A 14,495-nucleotide genomic window follows, 5' to 3' on the forward strand; every position below is an offset into this window, starting at 1 on the left:
AAAAACGGAAACAACCACATTCAAGAAATTCATTTAAACAATATTTCACTTTTTTATTTTAAATAAATGTTAAACATCTATTCTGTGCGAACAGTATAATCAAACATTTTTACTGCAGAACACATTGTGGATTATGATAACCCTGCATGGATTGTCCAAGCATCTATGTATTGTCGATTTATATGCAAGCATTTATATATTCTCTATATTTGTCAGTTGCATGTAGCTGATTGCACAGTTATATTATTACTCTATTACTTAAACATAAATGTTACAAATTGTGCATTATGAAATGATTTGTGCATAAGGCTTGGCCTGGTCTGAATGTTTTTCCACATTTTCTGTGCTGATATCTGCTGAATGGCTATTACATTCTTAGAAGCAAAAGCCTTTCATTTCCGTGAAGCTTTCTGAGGGTTCACATTTTGTGTTTGTCTCAATTCTCTTACAGTTTCAGATATAATACGTGTAGTAGTAAGTTTTAGTATTTTTGATGGGGTTTAACAACTAAAGAATTTGTTCCAAGTAAGGTAACTGCATGTAGTATAATGATGCATCCCCTGTATCTTCAAAGCTGATAAGATATAGAATTACACCACTTTTTGATAAGATAAAAAAAAAAAATCATTAAATTAAGTTAAATGTAAAAAAATGTGCAAAGGCATGATTTTCTACAACTGTGCATGGTCTATAAGACTGTATTGCATGCAGGCAGAGAATTATCTTTATTATTTTACAAAACTAAGAGCAGATGAAAGCGTATTTTATGTCATACATCACAAATACAGAAAGACATTACGTGAATGTTATACCTTTCAATTCTTAAGAGCTTTCGGTTGTACTCTTAATTTTGGCTCTTGTTTTGGAGCGTGTGTTGACTTCTGACGTCGAAGGCGTTGGGGACACAGCAGTATGCAGCTCAAATGGGGGATCGTCTTCCTCTTTTACTTCCCTGTCCTCACATCCGTCCATCTCTGTCTGATGTTTTCTGCAGTGTTTCTCAAAAGTGGACATCTTCACAAAGATTGTGTTGCACACCTTGCAATGGAAAAGCTGCTCTCCGTTTTGCAAGTGCAGTTTGAGCTGCAGATAGGAGGAATGAGCGAAGGCCCCCGAGCACACGCTACAACACAGCATCCCGCTGCCCTGGTGGCTTTTCTCGTGTTGTTTTAGCATGGACACTGACCTGAAGCCCTTGTTGCACGTGGCACTGTTGTATCTTCCCTCTCCCAGCTCCAGAGCCTGATGGTTAAGCAGGTGGGCTGACGTGCGGAAGGCCTTGCCACATTTCTCACACTTAAAAGGGCGCTCACCTGTGTGCAAGCGCAAGTGTATAATAAGTCCGGCCTTTTGCGTAAAAGCCCTTTCATACTGTGTGCATTTGAAGGGTTTTTCACCAGTGTGGAGCCTACGGTGGGTTTTCAGGTGTGAGGCACAGCCGAAGCACTTATTGCAATCTGGGCATTTGAAGGGTTTCTCACCAGTGTGGATGGTCTTGTGGCGCATAAGCTGGGACGATTGCATGAACATTTTGGAACATGCACTGCATTTGTACTTCCTCTCTCCGCTGTGAGAGCGCAGGTGCAAGGCAAGGTGAGCCAACGAGATGAAGGTCTTGGAGCAAAGCCGGCAGGTATGAGGCTTCTCCGCAGCATGGGAGCGTTTATGTAGAACCAGGCGAGAGGTGTGCAGCTGCTGGTGTCTGGTGAGCATGGATATCTGGGCAAAAGATTTGTCGCAAAGGCCACAAGGATGGGATCGAGGCTTGGAAGAGTGAGACATGTCGGATTACTCAGAGCAGAACAAAAGCCATCACACCTAATGACAAAAAACCATTAATAAAACTTATAGTTTAGTCTGATTATATGCTGTCACACACAAAAAAATTTTTTTATGCCAAATAAATCTGTTTTAGTAATTCAATATACCACTTGCTAATTCTTTATAATTATTTGTGAAATTGATTCAATTTCTAAAATAAAATTATTTTTACATCCATTTTTATTTTTCATTGTACAGTGAAACATTTATTACAGGTGCAATTAAGGGGCAGTATTGAATGGCAGTCATTGCCTACTCGGATGGGGGGGGGGGATCCACATATTTATTCTAAATAAACATAATAATAAAACATAAATTAAAAAATAAAAATGCCTCTTGTAGTATAACTAATTACATATAATTAAATATGAACTGACAAGTCCTTTGAATCAGCTCTTGGTTAAATTAAGGACTTATATACAATTTTTGAAATCAATATTTAAATATCAAATACATTATCATATGGCCTAGCTAGAAGATATTTACCAGAGCCTAAACTTTATGCAGGGCTCCTACAAGGGTGAAATGTATTTTTCCTGGCATTTGATGTCTCAGCTCAAGGTTGGAGTTGCACTGTATTTATTAGTGGGACAATATTCATACAATACTACAACCTAGAAATAATTTGCAGGTCACGGCAGCATGAATTATGTGCCCAGCTACATCTGATTCAAATATTATGCTAATTAACAGTGAGCGGTGGTTTCAGACATTACAGTGCTTCACGCGCACTGACTCTTATTCTTGTCTGAAAGAATGAAAAGACCGAGCTGACGGTTGAGCGATTCGGCCAATCAGATGAAAGCAGCGTTTCAGCTCCGCCCACAAGAGCGAATGAAATATTGAAGCCATAAACCGAAATGATCAAATCGTGTACAGGCCAACTGTCTTGTCCATGTTCTCTCACTTGAATCCTCTCGAATCTTGAGTCTCTTGACCTTCTGCAAGGCCCGCCTTTTTCATGCAGTGATTGACATGGTGCGAGGGGGCGGACACGTGATCGGCTCGGAATGCATTTTCAATGTACACATTGAATTTTGCTACATTCATTGCGGGACATTGAATGAAAATGCAATCGTAAGTGTCTTGACTGTGAGTGTTAATACAATTAAGAAAAATAGCATTTGAATGATAATCTTGAACATGTTATACATATCTAATCATTTCTGTAATACATTTTAATTTTAATTTTTGCAACTTATAAAGCGTTAACATTAGTATTCATTTTACAAATTAAAACTAGTGTGTGAAATGGCAAAGGAAAATTATGTAATTTATTTTTCATTATCATTTTGCACCATACGTTGCACAAATGTATTGGAAAATGTAAACTGAAATTTGAAATTTGTTCCCCTGTCAGACTACAGTTCCATTGGTGTTTGCCTTCGTGCAACAAACCGCCTAAAGACCATCAGGAAGGAATCATTATTCATGGTACTGAGGAGGTCCAAGTGCACCGCTCTAGTAGTTAGACACTTAAAGATTATCCCCCAGCGTTTTTCTGTGCGTCTCCCAATTTTAATCAGCATTGGCCCAAAGCAGTCTACACCACATGAGTAAAACGCAGGTTTGTGGAGACGGAGACGGGCAGAAGGCAAGTCTGCCATTTTAGGAATAGGTGCCTGTGCCCTCCAACGCTGACAATTCTGGACACCCATGCTGGTGCCGACGAATGGCTTCACGGCCATAAATAATCCAATAATGGTGTTGGATTTCGGCAAAAACACGCTCAGCTCCTGGGTGATGTAACTTACAATCATAATGCTTAGTCAGTAGACGGGTGACTGGATGATGAGCGTCCAATACAATGGGGTGTAAGGTACATTCTTCTATGGACTCAGCTCTCATCAATCGACCTCCCACTCGGATTAAACCACTAAATCTGTCCAGTTCAGGAGCTAAGGTAAGAAGATTACTGTCAGAAGACACTGGCTTCCCTTTCTCCAAATGTTGATAGTCATTGGGAAAAGACTCCTGCTGTACTCGCTTGAGAATAAGGATCTCAGCTTGATTCCCTGTTAGTTCCTGGATTTCGGCAAATCTATTGCCAACAAAAACTTTGTAATGGCATGATTCCGAGTTCAGTCAGGTAAGACTAGTGGAGGAGTCTGTCCACAACACCGTGGTCTCAATTTGCAAAGTCAATTCCCTCTGAAGCAATCTGGCTAACTGAGCAGCCACAAGAGCTCCACAAAGTTCCAGTCGAGGAATGGAATGAGAACGTTTGGGTTCTACTCAGGATCGAGCTACCATGAAAGACAGGTACACTTGGCCTCTTTTGTCAGTGGTCCTCATGTATGCCACAGCTCCATATGCCTGTTCTGAGGCATCTGAAACGATGTGAACTTCATGTATGGCACCATCCTTCTCCACCACAGGAGGGACATAAGTCCTAGGGAGGGTTATGCTTGGTAGGTACTGAAGTTCATTCTCCCAGATGCGCCATGACTGCAAAAGTTCATGAGGTAAGTTTGGATCATCCCAACCCCTCTGCTTATTCCATAGCTGCCTAATGATGACCTTGGCTCGAGTAGCGTACGGCAAAAGAAGTCCGAGAGGGTCATATTGAGTGGCTAGGACCTTGTAGATGTTCCTGAGGGTGGGAGTCTTATACACGACAGGGCGGCTCTTGAATGACAGTTAATCATTCTGCCAGTTCCAGTGTAGACCTAAGGTTGACTCTGATATGTCGGTCTTGTCTTGAGCTAACCAAAGTTCCAAGCTCTCAGCTTGAGCTTCTGTGGGTAAGTGACTCAGAACTCCGGGAACATTGCTGGCCCACTGTCATATCTCAAATCCAGCTGTAGAAAGCATCTCTCTCAATCCGTCAACCAGATACCTCGCCACTTCAGGGGTGCTCAGACTCTGAAGGCAATTGTCCACATAAAACATTTCTCTACTGAGAACCTGATGGACTCATCAGCCACACTGTGCTCGGTCACATGGCGCTGCAGAGCATAAGTGGCACAGCACGGACTGCATACATCTTTCCGCCATAACAAGGGTGTTGCAAGTCGAAGAATGCCATTGACTTCTGTGCGGATGGTCTTGGTTTCGAGTAACTTTGAAGCCTCCTGATCTTGTTTAGATCGAGTCACCTCTTTCTCATCTCTGTGTGGAACAGTTTCTATCTGCCAGAGCCTTTGGACATTCTTAAAGAGCTAATCTTGAGGTGGAAGGACAGATGTCAGCCGGCATTGTTGGCGGGATGCAGGCCGCCCCATGAATGATGCAGGGCGCAGGAGGGTCCATCCCAGGAGTGTGAGGACAGCAGCAGGTCCACCTGGAGAACCTAATCTAGCAGGTTCAATTGGGGTAATGAGATGGGGCTGATCTGACCCAATCAGAAGTAGAGGCTTTCATATTTTTCATCTTTAATTTGCAGGATGGGAAGACCATGTAAGTGGTAATACTTCTTCTGCAGCTGATCCACAGGATAATACTGTCGTGACAAATTGAGGCTATCAGCAGTGAAGGCATGTTCAATTTTGTAAAGAATTTGAGGCTTGGGGGTTGAGGATACTTGGAAGGAGATAGATGACCCACAAAGAACTTCAATGTCTTGTCGAACAGTATGCAAGGAGAGATCTTCAGGTGTACCATGTATGCCGAGGGCTTTGGCAGCAGTAGGGAGCAAGATGGTCCTCTCAGAGCCATCATCCAGAAGTGCAAATGTATCTAAAGTGTGGTCTTCATAATGAACATGGATAGGTACTACCTTCAGCATGACACAGTTGCCAACCACTGGTTTGTCCAGGTGAAATCTGTCTGGAGAGGAATTGGTAAAGGCAGGTTTTGTCAATATTAACTATATCCTCTTGGGAAGATCTAACGTTTACATGGTGTAGACGTCAAAAGTGTTTGCCTTGACATAGGTTGCAGGGCTTCTTCAGGTCACACTGAGCAGCGTGGTGAGTCCTGGCACAGCGCCAACAATGATTATTTTCTCAAATCCAGTCTTTGGCCTGATCAGTGGTAAGTTTAGCAAATGCTTTGCACTGACTCAAATAATGCTCTGTGCTATCAGAGAATGGGCAGAACTGTTTCATTTCACTTGACTTGGTCCTTTGAGTAGTACCCTTCTGAGGTGATAAGGAAGTTAAATTATGAGCCTCTCCAACTCCATGAAGAATGGCTACAGTCCTTTTACTCTGTACAGGTCGGAAAGTCTTGACGGTCTTGAGCTCCTCATGAGGCAATTTCAACATCAAAGTCATGGCACCAAGCTTCATAGCAGAGCCAGTTTGAAAGGTCATGCAGAGTAGGTACAGTTCCAGGTTGCCGGAACTGCTCAGAAGGAAGTTTACTCACAAGGCGTGCAACATATGACCCACAATTCAATTCAATGTCACCTTCAGGTCCTAAAGTTTTCAACAAACCCACCAACGACTGTACCTGAAGAGCAAACTTCTGGAATGCAACAGTATCCCCACGCCTTACATCAGGGGCTTCCAGAACACTAGCAATTTTCCTCAATGCTAGTTGGTGGGGCTGACCAAACTTCTCATGGAGGGTCACCATGGTGTCAGTATATGGGGTAGGCGAGTTCAGAAAGGCATCCGCAATCAGCTTAGCTTCATCCAACTTTAAATGGTCCACCAGTATTTGATACTTAAAGAGTTCAGTCCCATCTGGAGGAAGCAAATTCTCTAAAGCAATTCGAGTCTGGCGATCTCGCTTGGATCTGGCCGGCTGAACTTGGGGATGGTAGGGGTAGGCCCTCTATAGACATACTCTGACCCTGAGGTGTGGGTAAAATGTGGTATATTGGACTCTACTTTAACTGCAGGTGTTGGATGACTTGGCTAAGCTGGCATGGTTCCATATCGAGGAGAAGAAACTGGGATTTGAGCCTGTGAAGGTTTATGATATAAGGACTGTGCAGTTGAGGATAACAACTCTCTGAAGACTTCAGGGGTTGGTGGCGGAGGTAGCACATCTGTACTTTGAGAATAATACTGAGGAGGCAGATATGATTGGGAAGATTGAGATTTGGAGGCCTTTGAGTACCTCGGTACCTCTCGTTGGTATGTAGCTGTGCTGGGTTTTGATAACTTTAAAGTCTCCATGCCCCTTCTCAGTTCTAACTCGGGATCAAGCCAGGGTGGAAGATCAGGCCATTCTTTATCCTCAGCTGGTGTGGCCTGCTCTGTCTGGTCAACGTGGCAGGAAGGACGGGATGGCAATTTGGGATCTGATCGCACTGGAGGACTATCATGGCTTTTACTTGGACTGAGCTCTGCTCTCAAGGCTTGAGCAACTTTAACTAGTTCTTTGAACTCAGTACTAACTGCTTTCAACTCCATTATGTCATCACGAAAGGCTTGGTGTGTCTGCAGCAGCTGTGCATTCTCTCTGCGAATGGCTTGTAGCTCATTATAATACTCAGGCTTAGGGTATCTGGGCTGCTGGGCTGACATGAATGACTGAGGTAGGTTTTCACTGTGCTCTGCAGAACTGAAGCTTGGTGATCTCAACCGAGGGCCTGTGGGAAGCGCAGCATCATCACAGAGGTAATTAGGATCGTGCCATGATGACTAGAGAGGTGTCAAATGGGCTGGTACCTCCCAGGGGGGTGAGATAGCATGTTCAGTTACAGCTCTCCCACCTACATACTGCACTTCGAAGTCATGGAGTCGTACTGGTGGACGTGTTTGGCGTTTTGGTCTGGATGTTCCAACGATCTCCTCATCAGATTCCATGGTACCCGGAATGAACACTGCATCCGGCTCGAAGGACCAGTTGTTGGAGAGGAAAGAGACTGCTAGGTTTGGGTTCTAATTATCAGCAGTATACACTCCTGGTGTGTCGGTCAGGACACAATGAATGAGGAGACTGGAGCTTCTTTCTAAAGTGTATTCAAAATTAGTCTAAAAATAACAAAACATAACAGTATAAGTAAAACAGCTTCACAGATAAATCAGACACTTCTTAATCAAGAATAACAGCATTTTCATTATAATCTAAATAACAGCTGTAGTTTTCAATATGCAGAGGATGCAATTAGAGACAATATAACTATTGATCTGGTCCCACAAAATGGTTTCAGTCCTAATATATTAATAAATCCAGGTCCATTAAACTGTGCATCAATTCTCAAATAACATCATCAAAAAGGAAGCAATACTGGTTAATCCTTACACAGTATCAAGATATAACCAATTACTATGCAAACTGTAACATCAAACTCTGTATTTAGCAGAAATTGCACATCATATCTTGTTTATCTATCGAACGATCACACGTGAATCGTTACATGCCCATACATGCCTGTGTAAACTACAATGTTAAATAATACACTTCAATATATATATATATATATATATATACACACACAGGTCCTTCTCAAAAAAATTGCATATTGTGATAAAAGTTCATTATTTTCCATAATGTAATGATAAAAATGTAACTTTCATATATTTTAGATTCATTGCACACCAACTGAAATATTTCAGGTCTTTTATTGTTTTAATACTGATGATTTTGGCATACAGCTCATGAAAACCCAAAATTCCTATCTCAATAAATTAGCATATTCCATCCGACCAATAAAAGAAAAGTGTTTTTAATACAAAAAAAGTCAACCTTCAAATAATTATGTTCAGTTATGCACTCAATACTTGGTCGGGAATTCTTTTGCAGAAATGACTGCTTCAATGCGGCGTGGCATGGAGGCAATCAGCCTGTGGCACTGCTGAGGTGTTATGGAGGCCCAGGATGCTTCGATAGTGGCCTTAAGCTCATCCAGAGTGTTGGGTCTTGCGTCTCTCAACTTTCTCTTCACAATATCCCACAGATTCTCTGTGGGGTTCAGGTCAGGAGAGTTGGCAGGCCAATTGAGCACAGTAATACCATGGTCAGTAAACCATTTTCCAGTGGTTTTGGCACTATGAGCTGGTGCCAGGTCATGCTGAAAAACAAAATCTTCATCTCCATAAAGCTTTACAGCAGATGGAAGCATGAAGTGCTCCAAAATCTCCTGATAGCTAGCTGCATTGACCCTGCCCTTGATAAAACACAGTGGACCAACACCAGCAGCTGACATGGCACCCCAGACCATCACTGACTGTGGGTACTTGACACTGGACTTCAGGCATTTTGGCATTTCCTTCTCCCCAATCTTCCTCCAGACTGTAGCACCTTGATTTCCAAATGACATGCAAAATTAGCTTTCATCCGAAAAAAGTACTTTGGACCACTGAGCAACAGTCCAGTGCTGCTTCTCCGTAGCCCATTTCCTGCACACGCCTGTGCACGGTGGCTCTGGATGTTTCTACTCCAGACTCAGTCCACTGCTTCCGCAGGTCCCCCAAGGTCTGGAATCGGTCCTTCTCCACAATCTTCCTCAGGGTCCGGTCACCTCTTCTCATTGTGCAGCGTTTTTTGCCACACTTTTTCCTTCCCACAGACTTCCCACTGAGGTGCCTTGATACAGCACTCTGGGAACAGCCTATTTGTTCATAAATTTCTTTCTGTGTCATACCCTCTCGCTTGAGGGTGTCAATGATGGCCTTCTGGACAGCAGTCAGGTCGGCAGTCTTACCCATGATTGCGGTTTTGAGTAATTAACCAGGCTGGAAGTTTTTTAAAGCCTCAGGAATCTTTTGCAGGTGTTTAAAGTTAATTAGTTGATTCAGATGATTAGGTTAATAGCTCGTTTAGAGAACCTTTTCATGATATGCTAATTTTTTGAAATAGGAATTTTGGGTTTTCATGAGCTGTATGCCAAAATCATCAGTATTAAAACAATAAAAGGCCTGAAATATTTCAGTTGGTGTGAAAATATATGAAAGTTAAATTTTTAACATTACATTATGGAAAATAATGAACTTTTATCACAATATGCTAATTTTTTGAGAAGGACCTGTATGTATATATATATATATATATATATAAGGGCCGGGACTTTAACGCGTTAATTGAGATTAATTAATTACACAAAAAATAACGCGTTAACTCAGATTAATTAATTACAGAAAAAAAAATCCCGCATTTTTAATAACTTATTTTTGCACCGCAGAACGTTTCTCACTGGATGAGTTTCGGCGGACCGATTATACTGAAGCACCAACTAGCATTCGCATATCACTGCAGCACATCGAGCCTCAAGTATCACCTTAACGCAAAACATATAGCAGCTAGCATGGACTTTACACTTTATGTTGAACTATGTATTATTTTGTTGGTGCAACTGGCAGTTTATGTTGAACTCTTTATTGTTTTGGCCAAGGTTATTGAGAGTTGGACTTAGTATGTTATGGCCTCTGAAGCAACAGAGAGATGTTTTCTAATAGTCAGTGTTTCCAATGTTCTGAATGTAATTGACAGTATTGTGTTTTACTTAAAAAACACTTTACAGAAGGTTCCAGCACCTATAAGCTTCCTGAATTTCTGAAATGTACTATTTCTAAATTGTTTCTAAATATGCTATTGCTACACTTAAAGCTGCGGTAGGGAACTTTTGACGCTCTAGCGGTGAATATACAGAACTGCTTGCGTCTTGCGGAAGAACATCGTAGCCGGAACTACTTCTCTCTGTTTATGTCTATGAAGAATCACAAAGGCACTGGGTTACTCCGCCGCCGTATCCCTGAAGCAATCAAAAATAGTCAGAATATAAACACTTATTATAGGTGCACCCTAGTGATTCAGGACAAGCCAAAAACACGGTTTGGAAAATGGATTCATGGTGTACTCGCTTATTATATACATTTTTCTACATTTTGAACACAAACAAAGTTACAGACCACAGCTCTGGTTGGTTATTTTTTACCAGGAGCGATGGTGTTTCTGCAAATGGCAATAGGACCACTGGGAGGAGCCAGAGGAGCTTGATTTTTTTCACAGATTATCTGTCTCATATTAATAATGTCCCAGTCGGTTGCAGTATGCACTTTTTGTAGTCTGTACTTTAAACTTTTTACTTTTTTTTTTTTCTTTTGATAGTTTTTTTTTATTTATTTACTTTTTTCATCCAGTTTTAGTATTATGTTAGACTATTTAAGATTATTCGATTATGTATAGTCTTTTGCTGACTACGGTGTGAGTTTTGTAGTTTATGTTGCCTTGTGTGTAGCACCATTGTCCCGGAGAAACGCTGTTTCATTTTACTGTGTACAAGCTGTATAGAGCTGAAATGATAATAAAGCCTCTCTGACTCTGACAATTTGAGGACATTAATGCATGTGAAGATCAGTGTGGTGCAAGATGACAGGAAACCATATTTATCTCACTTGTTTCCTCTTTAAGTGATGTCATAGGCTTTTGCTTCAGATAACATATATCAGGTTTAGGTGAAACCTGTAATAACTTAGAAATAAGAAAGCAAACGGATCGATCAGTTTAAGGATGGTAGACTTCTGGTGCCAAAAGTGGAAGCTGCCACTATTGTTGTGTCTCACAGGACTGCTGCAGTGGGGTAAGACTGAACTGAATCACAAATATAAACCTTGACTTATTTTCTCTGAGGATATAGACGTTTTGGGACATTATTTAATTTTCTCACCATCATGTTAAATCAAATCCAATGTGAGATGCAAAAGTCTAGTAAACATTCAAGCTGGTTTTCCCATAGAATGAATGTGGATGGTGTTTACTTTCACTACCATAAAGCTTTAAAAATGAAATAAACGTTACATGCAAGTGGTTTATATGACTCAGGAAATATAGCTTTTGAAACTTTGTGACATTTAAGGGTTTTTAACTAAAAAATAACTTTGCTGGAGCTCTTAAATCATGTTTGCACTTCTTTTCTTTGAACTTTTTATCAATTAAATAAAGGTAAAGAGAATGAAAAAAATCAGAGATTCTTGATTTTATTTTATTTTATTTCGCAACATGTCTGGAACTGGGGTTGTGTTTCTGTGTAAAATATATCTGATATTAACCTGTCTAATGCTTCTCTCCACACAGATCTGTGCAGTGGTCAGATTCAGGTCCAGATCCAGAAAGGTCCTCTGTATAGAGTGAAAGGATACCCCATCTCCATATTCTGTAAAGTTACAGGGTTTACAGGACCATCTGAGCGGGATTTTGAGTTCATTCTCAAGAAACAAAATATGCCATTAAATATAATCAGTACCAGTGACCCAAACTTTGCCTACGGATTGTTCTCCGGTAGAATAAGAAAAAAAGAGATTTATGTTGAAAGGCTGTCAGGATCTTCAGTTGTCTTGTGGATCAAAGATTTGCAGGAGAAGGATGCAGGTGATCAGCTCTGTGTGACCAAACACACAGGTGGTGAATATTTCGGAGATTATGAGGATGAAGCAAAGCTTAATGGTAAGATATCTATTTATTTTGAGGGTTTGGGTGATTAATGAGATGATCTGAAAGAAATCTATTCTTTAAAATCCGTTCACATTCCCATGTTTCCCAAAAGAAGGCGTTTGGCTGTAAGTTATATTTATATTAAACACTACTGCATCATCCTTCAGTCACTGATGTAGTATCAGCTGATATCAGTTCTCTAGATGCTGGTATGGCTTGAAAAATGGATATTGGTCAATCACTTTTTGTCACTTTATTAATACATTTTCAAAGGCAAAAAATAAATAAAAAGTCTGTTTTCTCCACAGTGATAGCAGACACCCTGGAGGCATCGTACTCGGGCTCTCCTTCTCAGAGCTTGTCTGAAGGGGATCCTCTTCAGCTTGAGTGCCAGGTCTCCAGCCAGACTTTTCAACACACTCATCTGTCGGTCACCTGGTTTCTTCATGATGAAGATGATAAAAACCCCCGGCCAATCATTACTCTGGACAAAGATCTGACTGTAAAGCCAGGAGCTGGATTTGAGGATCGCTATCGTGCTGGTCTTATCAGCATGGACAAGGTGGAGGACACAACCTACAGACTGAAGATGCCTCAAGTGCAGCAGTCCGACCAGGGGAAGTTCTTCTGCAAAGCCATTGAGTGGATCCAAGACCCAGACCGTTCCTGGACACAGATTGCCCACAAAACCACCAAGGCATGCGATGTGGAGATTAAGTTCTTCGCCTGCACCCTGACGACGGCGTCCTCAACTCCCATTGTTCGGATGTGTCAATATACAAATAGATTAAATGAAACGGGACAAATTTAATCTTGACAAACTATGTATCATTATAAAGATTTATGAATAACGAGTCATAAACACATCCACAGCTGTAAATCCCGATTTAGTTAGGAAGGTAAGGGTCCACTGAACGACATCTCATGGAGCCCGTTTAGTCCAACGAAGCAATAACTTTGTAATATGGTTGATAATTTCTTTGTTTACATTTCAGTTCTTCAGGGACAGAATTGTTTATGTCAGTTATGGAATAACTCACACTCAGAAACTGTGTCTTGGTAGTAAAAACGGCATGGTTTTGTAGCGTACAGTGTCAGAAACAGAATGAGACGATCCACAAAAAAAAAAAAAAAAAATAAAGATAGGCGGAAGATTGTTTATCTTGCGATATAATAGGGATAGCCTTTTTCTTTTTTTGTTTTATTTTTCAACAGTTTTCATATATGTGTGAGTGTGTTTTATGTTGAATGTGCCTGTATCTGCATGATTTCCAACTGTTTTTGAGGACAATTTTTGAAAAGTACAAAAGTACAACATGAAGTCATGAAAATGGCATGTTATTCAAGTAGTTTTGTATGTCACACTGGAGGAAGTTTCAAGGCTATTTTGTGCATTAACATTTGCTATTTTGTGCACTTGCATTCTTTTAATAGACTATTTTATTCAAAGCAGCTTACAAAAAAACTGTTGTTTTTTAAGTGCCATCCGGTGTATGCAACTTTTAAAAGTATAAGCTAGCAAATAAACTATAGAGCAGACGTAATTAGATAAGTACCTTTGTTTGTTTTAAATTAGATAAGAGATTGCAAAGGTGTGTCTTCATCTTAAGAAAGGGAATGTAACTACTGCATTCATGAATAATTGTTTATCCAAATCTCAAAAAAATTTATTTACATTTCTCAGGTCTCCTGTCCTGATTAACCATATTTTTAGGGATTCCCAGCAAATTGTTCAATTATTGAACAATGAACGAAATCATAAATGAGCCAGTCACTCCACTTGAGTCAAGACTCACTGATAATTTATTATTAATAGAGAGATATTGCTTAGAAGATAAAAAACAGTACCGCGGGTAAACTTATTTTCCAATCATTTTCTGAGGTGACGTTTTCATGGGTTATTGATATGGATAGTCTAAAAACAAATGAATGAGATAGCAGAAATTCATATCCAGTTTGCCAAAAACATAAAATAGTTATTCGAAAAGCAATAAGATTTTGCTAATGTTACATTTAAGTCTCACTACAGGGCAACTAAAACATTTTACTTGTAGACAAGCATTCCAGTTACATGAAATGTCTTATTCCGTGTTCTTATTATATATTATATAATATTTTGTATGAATGACTGGGGAAAGAACATATCTGAGAAGGTTAATTTCCAATTGCTATCAGATAATGTGCTTCTATAAAGTGGCAGTACCAAAGTTCCTCTCTTGAGGACTCATTGATGCATTCCGTTAATTGTGATTGCTCATTCAGAAACATTACAACAGTTAATTGTTGAGTTCTGTCTCTGTTCAATTTGTTATACTCTTCATTGCATGCTTGCATTCAGAGCAGAGCACCAGCACACTACTGGCTTCTTTCTTTCTTGTTTCCCTCCCCATGTTTGCCGCTGGTAA

At 40.4% G+C, this 14,495-nt stretch overlaps 2 protein-coding genes across 2 annotated transcripts; one reads left to right on the forward strand and one right to left on the reverse strand.

Annotated features, from left to right (window-relative positions):
• Positions 1-822: 822 nt before the first annotated feature.
• LOC113108086 (oocyte zinc finger protein XlCOF19-like) lies at positions 823-1,782 on the reverse strand. Its single transcript, XM_026270902.1, has one exon. It carries the CDS (start codon positions 1,780-1,782, stop codon positions 823-825), a length of 960 nt encoding a protein of 319 aa, XP_026126687.1.
• Positions 1,783-11,119: 9,337 nt separating this feature from the next.
• LOC113109057 (immunoglobulin superfamily member 2-like) lies at positions 11,120-13,591 on the forward strand. The gene is made up of 3 exons (XM_026272588.1): positions 11,120-11,239; positions 11,734-12,102; positions 12,399-13,591. Exons 1-3 carry the CDS (start codon positions 11,170-11,172, stop codon positions 12,899-12,901), a joined length of 942 nt encoding a protein of 313 aa, XP_026128373.1. The 5' UTR covers positions 11,120-11,169; the 3' UTR covers positions 12,902-13,591.
• The last annotated feature ends 904 nt before the right edge of the window (positions 13,592-14,495 follow it).

Source organism: Carassius auratus, chromosome 9 (genome assembly GCF_003368295.1).
Source record: "Carassius auratus strain Wakin chromosome 9, ASM336829v1, whole genome shotgun sequence".
Taxonomy (NCBI): domain Eukaryota; kingdom Metazoa; phylum Chordata; class Actinopteri; order Cypriniformes; family Cyprinidae; genus Carassius; species Carassius auratus.